This window comes from Cajanus cajan, chromosome 3, assembly GCF_000230855.2.
Source record: "Cajanus cajan strain Asha chromosome 3, NIPB_CcT2T_4, whole genome shotgun sequence".
NCBI classification, from domain to species: Eukaryota; Viridiplantae; Streptophyta; class Magnoliopsida; order Fabales; family Fabaceae; genus Cajanus; species Cajanus cajan.
In genome coordinates, this window is record NC_138519.1 from 62,584,897 (window position 1) to 62,597,787 (window position 12,891).

Sequence of the window (12,891 nt, forward strand, 5' to 3'; positions counted from 1 at the left end):
TAGCTTCAATTATTTGTGTTGTGTTGTTTTACTTGAATATGTCTTTTGATTTTTATACAAAAGTGTTCTTTTGTTGATATAGTTATCAATCAATATCTTCAAAATGCAAATTCAAGACTTATCACTTCCAATAAAGTTTTTACCATAACAATTTCAACTACACAAATAATATATATTATATGTATAAACATAGTTTTAGTAAATGTAATATTACATTTTTTTAGTGTTGATTTTTATAAAATTGTTGAATTTTTAAATTTTCCTAGTTATTTCTTTTATTTATATTTTGGTCCAACGTATTTGGTTTTAGATGTAGTATTTTCCACGTTTTTTGCCTTTTCTCCTTTTAATATACAACTAAATTACTTTTAGTTCCTACCAATTTTTTTTTCCAAAGTGACTAATTTAAAATGAACAAAATGTAATAGTGTGATAAATGGAAAATAATAATATATTATAAATTTTAAAATAAAATAAGAGTGACGAAAAGAAAAAGAAAAAATTTATGAGACCAAAAATAAAATAAAAATAGTATAATTTAGGTATAAGAAACACATTAAATTGTTAAATTTGTGTATCCTTCTTTGGGAATCAAATTTAAAAACAAAAAATTATCCCTAATTTTAAATTGAGTAATATAGTGCAATTAATCTTTGATCCATAAAAAAGTTATAATGATGATGCAAATAATTTTTTGATGAATAAAGACACTTTTGTCCATGCATATACAAAAATCGCTACAGCCTTTAATTATTGTTGATGAATCTTGTTATGAAAAGTCAAAGGAAAATAACATATTGTCATAGAATGACTAAAATAACAAAACAAGTAATGTTAAAAGGTAACAAACATATATTAAGGATGTATATGTGTTAGTTAAATGCATGAGAATACAACTTGCAACTCTTTATTTTAAGAAACAAAATAGTTAAACGGTGTCAAATTAAAATGACAGTAACATTACACGATGAAATAGTTGTTTATGTGACAATATATAATACTCAATTCCAATTGATATTCTTGTGCCCATAAACATACACAAACGTCCTTTACACCTTTATTAGCTTACTATAACATCATGAGGATGATCATTATCTTTTGCATCACCTTTACATGTGGTTTTCTTGAAAATGTTATTTCAAATGCCAATCCTCTCCCTTATGAAGCTATATTCAATTTTGGTGATTCTATAAGTGACACCGGAAATGCTGCTACTTACTACCCATCTATGGATGGCAATAGCCCGTATGGATCAACATACTTCAAACATCCATCTGGACGTATGTCGAATGGACGATTAATCATAGATTTTATAGGTATATGCCATTGGTATTTTAGGTCGTTTAATAGAATTTCCTTGATAGGAAGGGAACATAAAAAATGTGTTGGTGATTCAAGAAAATACTAACTTATGGTTGTTTCAATTATAGCCGAGGCATATGGCTTGCCAATGCTGTCAGCATATCTTAATCTCACCAAAGGCCAAGACATTAGGCAAGGAGTAAATTTTGCATTTGCAGGTGCAACTGCACTTAATATGGATTATTTCATACAAAAAAAACTCATTCCACCATCGACGAATATTTCATTAAGTGTTCAACTTGATTGGTTTAAGAAGCTAAAACCTTCCCTTTGCAAAAATAAACAAGGTTTTACCAAAGTTCCTTTAGTAATGTTTCTACTATATACATGATTATTTTTCTAATATGGCTTACAAATTTTATTCTATTCTATGACAGAGTGTGATAATTACTTTAGAAGTTCATTGTTTCTCGTGGGAGAAATCGGTGGAAATGATATTAACGCACTTATCTTATCATACAAAAATATTGCAGAACTTCGTGAAATAGTTCCACTAATTATTGAAGCAATAATCAATGTCACGACAGTATGTCATATCAAATTTAAGCATTAAAATGTGGACTTCAACTTTTGATTAGGAATATGACTGAGTTGCTTTAGATTGATATGAAAATCAATTTTGTTTTTGTTTATTCGTCAGGAATTAATCAAAGAAGGAGCAGTAGAGATAGTGGTGCCAGGGAACTTCCCAATTGGATGTAATTCTGCTGTCTTAACAATAGTGAACAGTGGTAAAAAAGATGAATATGATCAATTTGGGTGCTTAGCAGCTTACAATGATTTCATTAAATACTATAATTGGCAGCTCAATCAAGCCATAGAGACACTAAGACAAAAAAACAACCATGTTAAGATAATATATTTTGATTATTACAGTAGTGCCAAACGTTTATTTGAAGCACCACAACAATATGGTACGTGGTGTTTTTAATTTCTTATATTAGATGAGCAATTTTATTATGACTTGTTTGTATCTTATGCTTTATTTATGTACATTAATGATGCAGGGTTTTCTTTTGGTAAGATTGACACTTTTAAAGCATGTTGTGGTAAAGGTGAACCCTACAACGTTGATATACATATATTTTGTGGAAGTTTTGCTTCAACGGTTTGCTCTGATCCTTCAAAACATATAAATTGGGATGGAGCACACTTAACTGAAGCTGCTTATAGGCTAATAGCAAAAGGAATAGTTGAAGGCCCTTTTGCAAGTCCCTCTCTTAAATCTCCTACTTTCAAGTTAGTTTAAAATTGACTCATTCATTAAGAGAAGTTTTACTTATTTTCATAAATTCAAAATTAATATTTATGTTTTTTTTTACAATATTTTTGTACCCAATATACCCAATCAAGACATATAGCTTGAATGGGGATCTTATGTTGTTGTTGTGCTAATTGTACTCCTAACTCTTTATAGGAAATTGTTTTCACTTAATATTTTTTCTTAATGTTCATCCATCCTTCATGCAATCAATTCTATTTTTATAAAAAAAATTAGAAATTTGCACCATGATACTATATATTATTTATTATCTTTAGCCATGGGGATTTGTATTAATTTTTTAAATATTTTAAATAACAAAATAACAAATTCCTTGAGTTTTGAGTATAAAAAATATTTATGCTGCAAATCTCAACTAATTTTGTTATATTTAATGATATCGGTCAAAAAATACCAACTCATTCAACTAAGATTATATTTTCTAATGAATCATTTTATTCATAATATCAAGTTCCATTAAGGGTAGTTTATGAAAGTAAGTTACTTTACACATAAGATAAGTTAAATTAAATGGTGTCAACAACCAACGATAGATCTACATAGTATATTGTGGGGTTAATTGCCCCACTAACATTTTACAACCTTTGTATTTTAGAAATTACACACAATATATACAATATCCATAAGTTTCCTTAGATAATATAATAATGTCTTTTCAAAAAGTTAAAATTTGATAACATTAAGCATGCATATAAATAAACTTAATTTTTTAAAGTTTTTTATTATATAATATATACACTATATCATAATATGTTCTAGTATATGTGTACATGTATGCGCTTGAGTGTTAAAAAAATGTCAAATTTTGATAATGAATGACATTTTCATTATGAATATTACATATTTTTTGAAAATTATTATTTTTTATTTTTATTTGTTGTATTAGATAGATCAGTTAAAAGTTTTAAAAAAAATGTAAATATAGTATTTTTTTTATATCATTTTATATCATTCTACTCTTATTTTAAAAAATAATATCATGTGTAGATTAAATTAATTGTGACAACACTAATTATAGTCATAACAACAAATATTAAAAATCATATAAAATAATTCTAACATATTATATATTTGCATTTTTTTTAAAGTGAATGTTACAAGTTTATTTATAAGTATTGTCTTATTGCCATAATTCACCCACAACTTAAAATTTCTAAATTCATAACTAATGTCAACAACTTTCTTAGTTAGCATGTTTTGCAACAAATTACCAAAGTGGTATGATCAGTACTCAACCTTATCTTTTTCATGCCATGAAGATATTTTTTTTAATATCACTAATTTTGACTTATTAATGACAAATGACATTGTTGTAGAAAACACAAGCCTCGTTTGTATAAAGTAATATTCCGAATAGCACCTGCATTTTTTCATAGGTACATCATGTAGGCGTAGACATGTTGAAATTGAAAGTGACATTTGCGTTTTCCTTTAAATTCAATTTAAAATATTTTTATCCTAATGAGATGTCCATGATCATCATGTAATGAAAATGTAAGTGCTATTTGCATTTTTCATATATAATTTTTTTTAAAATTATATATAATTTTTTTTAAAATTATATATAATTTTTTTTAAAATTATATATAATTTTTTTTTAAAATTATATATAATTTTTTTTAAAATTATATATAATTTTTTTAAAATTATAATTGTTAGGAACAATGATAGAATTCCGTAACAGGTCTTCCTTCGAGATAGACCAAGTCTCCCTACTACTATGGCTATCTAACTTTTGAGAATAATTTCTCTGCCTCTTCATTCATTTCCAGTTTGAATAAATACAAACAATTGAAAGGAAACCCTACTGGATTGAGCACGTAGGCCCAATTACAATATTCCACTTTAATACTAATATTTTATGAAAACAGATATTGCTACGTCATATTGTTGGAGGCAAATTCATCTTTTTCTTCTTAAAACACATAGTCATTGTGCCATGTGGGCCTTTTTGAAACTCTTTTGGCCCGCTTTTCTTCATTTTCTTCAGCCTTTATTTGTTGGTTTGGGCTCCCATCAATACCTGGCCCATTTGAAATGACTTTGCCCACAAAGTCCTCAAAATCACGGGTGGCTGGTGCATGATGAGAAGTGGTGCCGTGGGAGATTTGAATGGACGATGCAGATGTAGGTAGGTGGACGGTGTCACGGATCACAAGGGAATCCAATGGTGCAAAATGATGTGTCAGTTGAGTAGGTGGGGTGTTACCACTTGGAACACACGTGGACGAAAGTGAGGGCTTTAGTTGGCGCGGTGTTGCAGATGCATCATTAAGAGGGGTAGGTGAAATGTTGTGCGGAGTTTCCAGGAAAGAGGTACGAGGGAGAGTAGTGTTTGCTTCAAGGGTTTCATTATCATGGGAGAGAAAAGGAAAAGGATCATGCGGTGGGTTATCGAGGTCTCGGGGAAGAGAGGGGGTGGTCGACGGTGGTGTACCCTTGAACTTACGGAGGAGTGATACATGGAAGACAGGGTGGATGCGAGTTTCCGGTGGAAGCGCGAGTTGGTACGCGACGGTGCCGATACGACGCTCCACTTGAAAGGGTCCGTGAAAGCGGCGAGAAAGCTTGTGCTGTTTCTGATTGCGGAGCGATATTTGACGGTGTGGTTGTAACCGAAGAAGAACCCAATCACTGTGCACAAAGGACACCTCACGGCGATGCTGATTGGCGTAAGCTTCCATCTGTTGTTGAGTACGTTTCAGATTTGTTTTCAGTTGTTTGAGTATTACTTGACGCTGTTGCAGGGAAAAAGGGTCGGAGGTCATGGTGTGACCAGGTATGAAATCAACTATGGTTGGTGGGGGTCGTCCGTAAAGTGCTTGGAAAGGAGACATTCCGATAGCAGAATGCTGAGTCGTGTTGAACCAATATTCGGCCAAATGGAGGAAGGTGTACCAGCGGCGAGGATGCTCACCAGTGAAGCAGCGAAGGTAGGCCTCGATGAAGCGATTTACCACCTCAGTTTGGCCGTCGGACTGCGGGTGGTAAGCAGACGGGAAGCGGAGTTGGGTTCCCTGAAGACGAAAAAGTTCACGCCAAAAGTGGCTGAGAAACAAGCGGTCACGATCTGAAACGATGGACTTAGGCACCCCGTGAAGGCGGACAATCTCAACCGAAAAATGGGCAGCAAGAGCCGGGGCAGAGAACTTGGTGGGTAAGGCCAGAAAGTGAGAAAATTTGGTAAGCCTGTCGACGATCACCCAAATCACCGTGTGGCCGTGGGAGTTAGGAAGGTGAGTTATAAAATCCATACTTATATCCTCCCAAACTCTATCAGGGGTGGGTAATGGTTGAAGGAGACCTTGCATTTTAACTGGGTAATATTTGTTTTGTTGGCAGGTGAGGCACGATTGGACAAGCTTTTTTGTATCCTTGTAGATACCAGGCCAGAAAAAAGAGGTGCTGAGCCACGCGAGGGATGCTTTAAAACCTGAATGACCTGCGTGGGGCGAGCTGTGGGATTCATTGATCAGGGAACGACGGAGGTCATGAACATCAGGTACAAAAATTTTGTTATTGAACATGAGGAGGCCTTGTTGAAGGTGAAAGTGACTCCTTGCATTTGTGTCTGAGGTGCATTTGTCCACAAGAGCAATGCCAATGGGATCAGAACTATAATAACTCCGAAGAGTATCAAGAATGTGTGGCACCGGTGACGTAAGAGCTCTGAAAGTGGAGGGTGCGTCCGAGTGACAACGGGAAAGAGCATCTGCAACGATATTTTCACGGCCTGGCCGATATAGGATATCGAAGGTATACCCTTGCAACTTAATCATCCAATTATGTTGTTCTTGCGTTTGCACTGCTTGAGTTAAAAGATATTTGAGACTCTTTTGATCTGTAATGATTCTGAAGGGCTTGCCTAATAGGTATTGTCTCCATTTTTTTACAGATTCCGTAATGGCAAACATCTCTCAAACATAGACAGAGGCAGCTATACGAGGGCATAGCTTTTTGCTGAAGAAGGCTATCGGATGGCCGGACTGGGAAAGGACTACACCAATAGCTATTGAGGATGCATCAGTTTCTAAGTCAAAAGGGGCATCAAAATTGGGTAGGGTTAAAACTGGGGAGTGGGCAATGGCCTGTTGTAATGCAATAAAGGCCTTATCTGTATTTGTATCCCAAGAGAAAGAAGAACGTAACAGATCCGTGAGAGGCGCTGCAATAGTTGCATAATGGCGAATAAAACGCCTATAGAAGCCGGTGAGGCCGAGAAAGGCGCGAAGAGTGGTGAGGTCACGCGGTAGGGGCCATTCCAGGATGGCTCGGATCTTCTCAGGGTCCGGCTGGACTCCTTGGGCTGAAATGAGGTGCCCTAAATAAGCAATGGATTTTTCTGCAAAAACACATTTAGAATACTTGGCAAAGAACTGATTAGTAGTTAATAACTCTAAAACCGACTTAAGGTGAATTAAGTGGTCCTCTAAATTAGAGCTAAAAACTAATATATCATCAAAGAAAACTAGGACAAATTTGCGCAAGTAAGGGCGAAATAAATCATTCATGGCTGCCTGAAAGGAAGAGGGAGCATTTGTAAGTCCGAAAGGCATGACTAAAAATTCGTAATGACCATCGAAAGTTCTGAAGGCTGTTTTGTGAGTGTCTGGGGGGTGAACTCTTATTTGATGATAGCCAGAGCGTAGGTCGATCTTAGAAAAAATCGAAGCATGACCGAGTTCATCCAACAACTCATCGATAGTGGGAATAGGAAATTTGTCCTTGATCGTGATAGAATTTAGAGCCCGATAATCCACACAAAATTGCCAAGACCCATCCTTTTTCTTAACAAGAATGACAGGGGAAGACTAGGGGCTGCAACTAGGTTTAATGATACCAACGTTCAACATATCTGAAATTATAGATGACATAGCCTCCTTGTGAGCATGAGGGTAACGGTAAGGCTTCAGGTTGATAGGAGAAACATTAGGTATGAGGGGAATATGATGATTATGGGCCGGTCAGGAGGTAGACCCGTGGGGGTAGTAAAGACATGGGAGAAGGTTTGAAGTAGGTGATGAAAATCAGGGAGAGGGTGTGTGATAGGAAAAGTGTCGGAAGGGGTAGAGGTCGTATGGTGATCAATTGGTTGAAAGGATAAAAGGTGAAAAGAGGCTATGGATTGGGTGTGGAGGAGGTGTCAAAGCTGTTGGTATGTAGCGGGGGTAGGGGTGAATTTGGTGTCCCACGAAGTGTAATGGTAGTATCAGATAGGGTAAAAGACATACTGGGGATGGAAAAGTCGGAGATAATTGGGTCTAAGGTACGTAGCCACTCAATACCCAAGACGACATCAGCCCCTTGAATGGGTAGAAGGTAGAAGGGTATGGTAAATGAGTGTGAATGTAAGGATAAGGGAACTTGAGAGCATAACCCAACACAATAAATATGAGAACCATTACCAACCATAACTGGAAATTGAGGGGTGGGTGTGATAGGTAGGTGAAGGTGTTGAGCAATGCGTGGTTGAAGAATGTTATGTGAGCTGCCCGTGTCAATAAGGACAGAAACTGGTAGACCCAATATGGAACCCTTAAAACGAAGGGTCTAAGGGGAAGGTAATCCGGAAATGGCCTGAGAAGATAATTGGAAAAGGATAGCTGGTGAAGTATTTGGGGCAAGGTCTATAAGTGGGGGGTCAGTGGAGTCTATAAGTGGTGGGTCAGCGGAGGAGCTAATATCAGGGGGGCTAGGATCAGAAGGGTTTGGGTCTTCCGAATGGTCATCGGTCATAAGGAGAAGGAATTTAGGGTTTTGGCATTTGTGGCCAGGGTGGTATTTTGCATCACAATTATAACACAAACCTTGGGTACGTCTTTCTTGTATTTGGGTTGGAGAAAGGCGTTTGATAGGTAAGGGAGGAGGGTTAGGAGAGGGTGGTGATGGGGAAGGTGGAGGTAAACGGTTGAAGGAGGCTTTGAGCTTCGCATCCTTAATTTTGGCTTCAATAAGTTTGGCTAAACCAATGGCTTGGGAAATAGATGTTGGTTTGAGAATGGCAAGCTCACGTCGGATTTCCGGTAACAACCCAGAAAAAAAACAATCAACAAGAGCATCTGGGGGAAGGCCAAAAACCCTAGTTGAAATCTTCTCAAAACGCTGTTGATATTCAACGACTGTAGTGTGTTGACGGAGTTTAAAAAGCTCAGCCCGAAAATTTTCAAACTCTGTAGGACTAAAACGCAACTCCAATGCTCTTTCAAATGAGAACCAATCCGTAAGTTGATGGTTATGGACCATCCATTTAAACCAGGTCAAGGCATCGCCTTTCATGTAGAAAGCCACCATGGGTAAGCGATGATCAGGTGGTATATGGTGAAAAGCAAAAAATTGGTCAGCTTGAAATAACCAATCAAGGGGTTCGGAGCCATCAAAGGGAAAAAGTTGTAATTTAGGTGGACGAATGGGTGTAGTAATAGATGAGGAAGGGGGACGGGTAGCATGAGGTAGGGGTGGAAGGTTTAAGGTAGAAAAAAAATTTGGAGAATAGGAAAAGGGTTGACGGTAGGTGAGGAAGTGGGATTGTGAAGGACAAATCCATCAGGGGTAGGTTGGGGATGTGGGAGAGGAGTTGGGTGGGGTGAAACGTCAATGGTGGAGGGGGAAGGCTGGAGGGTGGCTAATTTCTCAACAATGGTTGTAAGAATGGTGTTTATAGAGTCATACCTAGCATCCATTAAGGATTGGAAGTTCTCAAATCGAGTGTCCTGCTGCTGTTGGAGAACTTGAATACGGTCCGAGAGGGTTGCCAAGGACTCATCAACATTCTTGCGAGGAGGCATGAGGAGATATGAAAGCACCAATTTGTTAGGAACAATGATAGAATTCCGTAACAGGTCTTCCTTCGAGATAGACCAAGTCTCCCTACTACTATGGCTATCTAACTTTTGGGAATAATTTCTCTGCCTCTTCATTCATTTCCAGTTTGAATAAATACAAACAATTGAAAGGAAACCCTACTGGATTGAGCACGTAGGCCCAATTACAATATTCCACTTTAATACTAATATTTTATGAAAACAGATATTGCTACGTCATATTATTGGAGGCAAATTCATCTTTTTCTTCTTAAAACACATAGTCATTGTGCCATGTGGGCCTTTTTAAAACTCTTTTGGCCCGCTTTTCTTCATTTTCTTCAGCCTTTATTTGTTGGTTTGGGCTCCCATCAACATTGTTGTAGAAAACACAAGCCTCGTTTGTATAAAGTAATATTCCGAATAGCACCTGCATTTTTTCATAGGTACATCATGTAGGCGTAGACATGTTGAAATTGAAAGTGACATTTGCGTTTTCCTTTAAATTCAATTTAAAATATTTTTATCCTAATGAGATGTCCATGATCATCATGTAATGAAAATGTAAGTGCTATTTGCATTTTTCATATATAATTTTTTTTTAAATTTTAACAATTTTACACTGATTGGATGTCTCTAACTATCATCTACATTTTCTATTATGATGTGACAATGTTGACAATCTTCCATGGGAATTGCTTCAAATAAAAAATTAAATTTTATCCACTTATGAATATTGCTAAAACTCATTTGTGCATTTCACATTTCACGCAACTCGAGCTTATATTTTGTTTCTTTTATTGTATTACACATGAATTTTCTACTTATTATTTTTATATTATGATGTAAAAATTACAAGATATCAATAGAATTAAATTTAAATGTGTGCTCAGTAATGACAGATGAAACCATTACACATTGGAGGACTTTAAGAAAAAAAAAAAAAGTCCTTCCTAATGTTGGATCTAGAACTTTCCAAGTTGTAGAAGAAATTCATTATAGGCGTCATGTATATCTAAGGTGTAATTGTGTTGATTGTAAGACATAAGTGTTTCTCTCTTTTGGTGAATTTTATACTTTTAGGCCTATCGAGCTATATGTGATGTTAATTAGATCTTTGAATGAGATCATTAATTGCTTTTATCCACCATATTTTGTGGAGGAAATTAGCAAATATTTGTGTCAAAACCATTACAAGATTGAGTGACCCATAATAAAATGTTAGTAGAGTTACCATATATTGAAAGAATTATCAATGGAGTTGCTTTTAATATTAATTTTTTTATTTTATTATATTTTTATTTTATATTGCAATACATTAAACCTTCATTATCTTCTAATTTTGTGTCATACAAAATTTTCAACGTATACACATGAAAAATAAAATATTAAAAAGATTTAATATTTAAAAAATAATATAAAATCATTTATACTAAAATATTGAAATAAAAGTACAATAAAAAATAAATGTTTCTATTTACAAATTTAATTTAATTTTACTATAAATTTAGGTTCATCTTATATGTTTTGATAAAATTAAATATTTTAATAAAATAAATAATAAATGTGGGGTTACACATCAGATTTGATGTCTTAACAATTTCACTTTATTACACTTCACACAACTCTTCGTTGGTCATAATCTTCACCAGTTAGAGCCTGCATGGGTAGCCCTTTCTAAGATATATATTCACTTTCAGGATCAACAACTGACCCCACAAATCAACACAAAACATTTTATTGTACTTTGTCCTTGATCACTCTTACATTTTTTTACGAAACTTCCTAGAAGATCACTCATCCATACATTGCTCCAAGTCAAATACGCTTAACTATGAAGTTCTTTAGTATGAATTATCATAAAGTAAATACATCTTGTTGGTATAGCTAGTACAAATTAATTCTTTTAAATCAGCCATCATCAACTGCACAATTTCACACATGTGCAAATTTTTTGATCCTCTTATTTCGGTATATTTGGACTGTTATGGAATATGAAAATATATACATTTCTTCTTAGTGTAATTCTAATATAATTATACAAAAATATTATTCTACTATATCTTTTTAGCAATATTTTTTTATAAGATATGTTATTTAATCTATATAAAAAATGAATAATTCAAAATATCTCATTTGAGTGTAGTTTTACTAAAAAATAATAAGTGTATTTTGATAAAAATTTAATTATATATTTTAAAAAAAACTTTTTAAATAATAAAATGAATTTATATTTAATTAACAATTTAGGAGTTAGTGTTTGGCCACCTCCAAACTTACCGTTCTGATCATTTTGCTTGGTTGTCAAATTAAAACTCAGATGAAAATAGTGTTTTTAGTGTCTCACTAGTACATAAAGGGAGATGCAACCATGTTTTCTTAACCATCATGAGTTACACACAATGTGTGTCACACAATGCATGCCAACCTTGTGACGACAATCCTTCGAAAGTACACAACAAAGTGATGTCACTAAACTACCAAACATCTCACCTCACTCAGTGCTTATATATACAACCACAAGGCACTTTCTCCACACACACACACACACATACATATATATATATATATATATATCATCCTTCATAACTAGTCATTACTTTGTGGATATTGACTGGACCATTAGGATTTCTACATGTAGCACCCCATCAATGACATTGCTAAAGTTGCAGCTTCATTCTTAACCCCATCACAATCTAGTTGGGAGCAGTTGTGTGAACACCCCATCTTGCTATGAAATTCCCCGGGGAAAATGGTGATGTGGTAACTGTCAAAGCCAATCAAAAGATTGCACGAAAGTGTTATGCTAAAAGTTTGAAGATTAATCCTGTCAAACATCAAATTGAAACATTTTCTCCTATGGATAAGCTCTTTGAGTTTCAAATCGAAAAGCAGCCAAACTAATGCACTAAGATTGGAAAGCAAATTCAACCCGAAATCCAGAGTAAGATCATGGCACTTATAGTTGAAAATGCTTATTGTTTTGCTTGGTGTAGTGCAAATATGCCCGAGATTGCCTAATTTTATTTGCCACAAATTGGCAATTTGCAAGGAAGCCAAACCCATATCTCAAAAGCAAAGGAAGATTGGAGGAGAAAGAAGAGATTTTGTGAAAATCGAAACACAAAAACTTTTGGACGCCAATTTCATCAGAGAAGTTAAGTACACGACCTGGTTAGCCAATGTCGTCATGGTTAAGAAGTCAAATGGAAAATGGCACATGTGTGTTGATTACACTGACTTGAATAAAGCCTGTCCCAAAGACACATATCCTCTTCCAAGCATCGATAGATTAGTAGACAGAGCCTCGAGTTACGCTATGTTAAGCTTTCTCGATGCTTACTCTGGTTATAACCAGATTTTGATTTATCGACCAAATGAAGAGCACACAACATTCATAACTGAGCAAGCTAACTACTATTATTGAGTCATGACGTTTGGACTCAA

General features: G+C 35.0%; 1 protein-coding gene and 1 long non-coding RNA gene across 2 annotated transcripts; both read left to right on the forward strand.

Annotated features, from left to right (window-relative positions):
- The first annotated feature begins 1,078 nt into the window (after window positions 1-1,078).
- LOC109790123 (GDSL esterase/lipase At5g45910) lies at window positions 1,079-2,611 on the forward strand. The gene is made up of 5 exons (XM_083071971.1): window positions 1,079-1,316; window positions 1,431-1,520; window positions 1,740-1,888; window positions 2,003-2,276; window positions 2,370-2,611. The coding sequence occupies exons 1-5, from the start codon at window positions 1,079-1,081 to the stop codon at window positions 2,609-2,611; spliced, it is 993 nt and encodes a 330-aa protein (XP_082928097.1).
- Window positions 2,612-4,875: 2,264 nt separating this feature from the next.
- On the forward strand, window positions 4,876-10,021 carry LOC145955826 (uncharacterized). Its single transcript, XR_014432558.1, has 4 exons — window positions 4,876-5,316; window positions 5,392-5,880; window positions 5,987-6,400; window positions 6,540-10,021. It is a non-coding gene; the product is annotated as an uncharacterized LOC145955826 (long non-coding RNA).
- The last annotated feature ends 2,870 nt before the right edge of the window (window positions 10,022-12,891 follow it).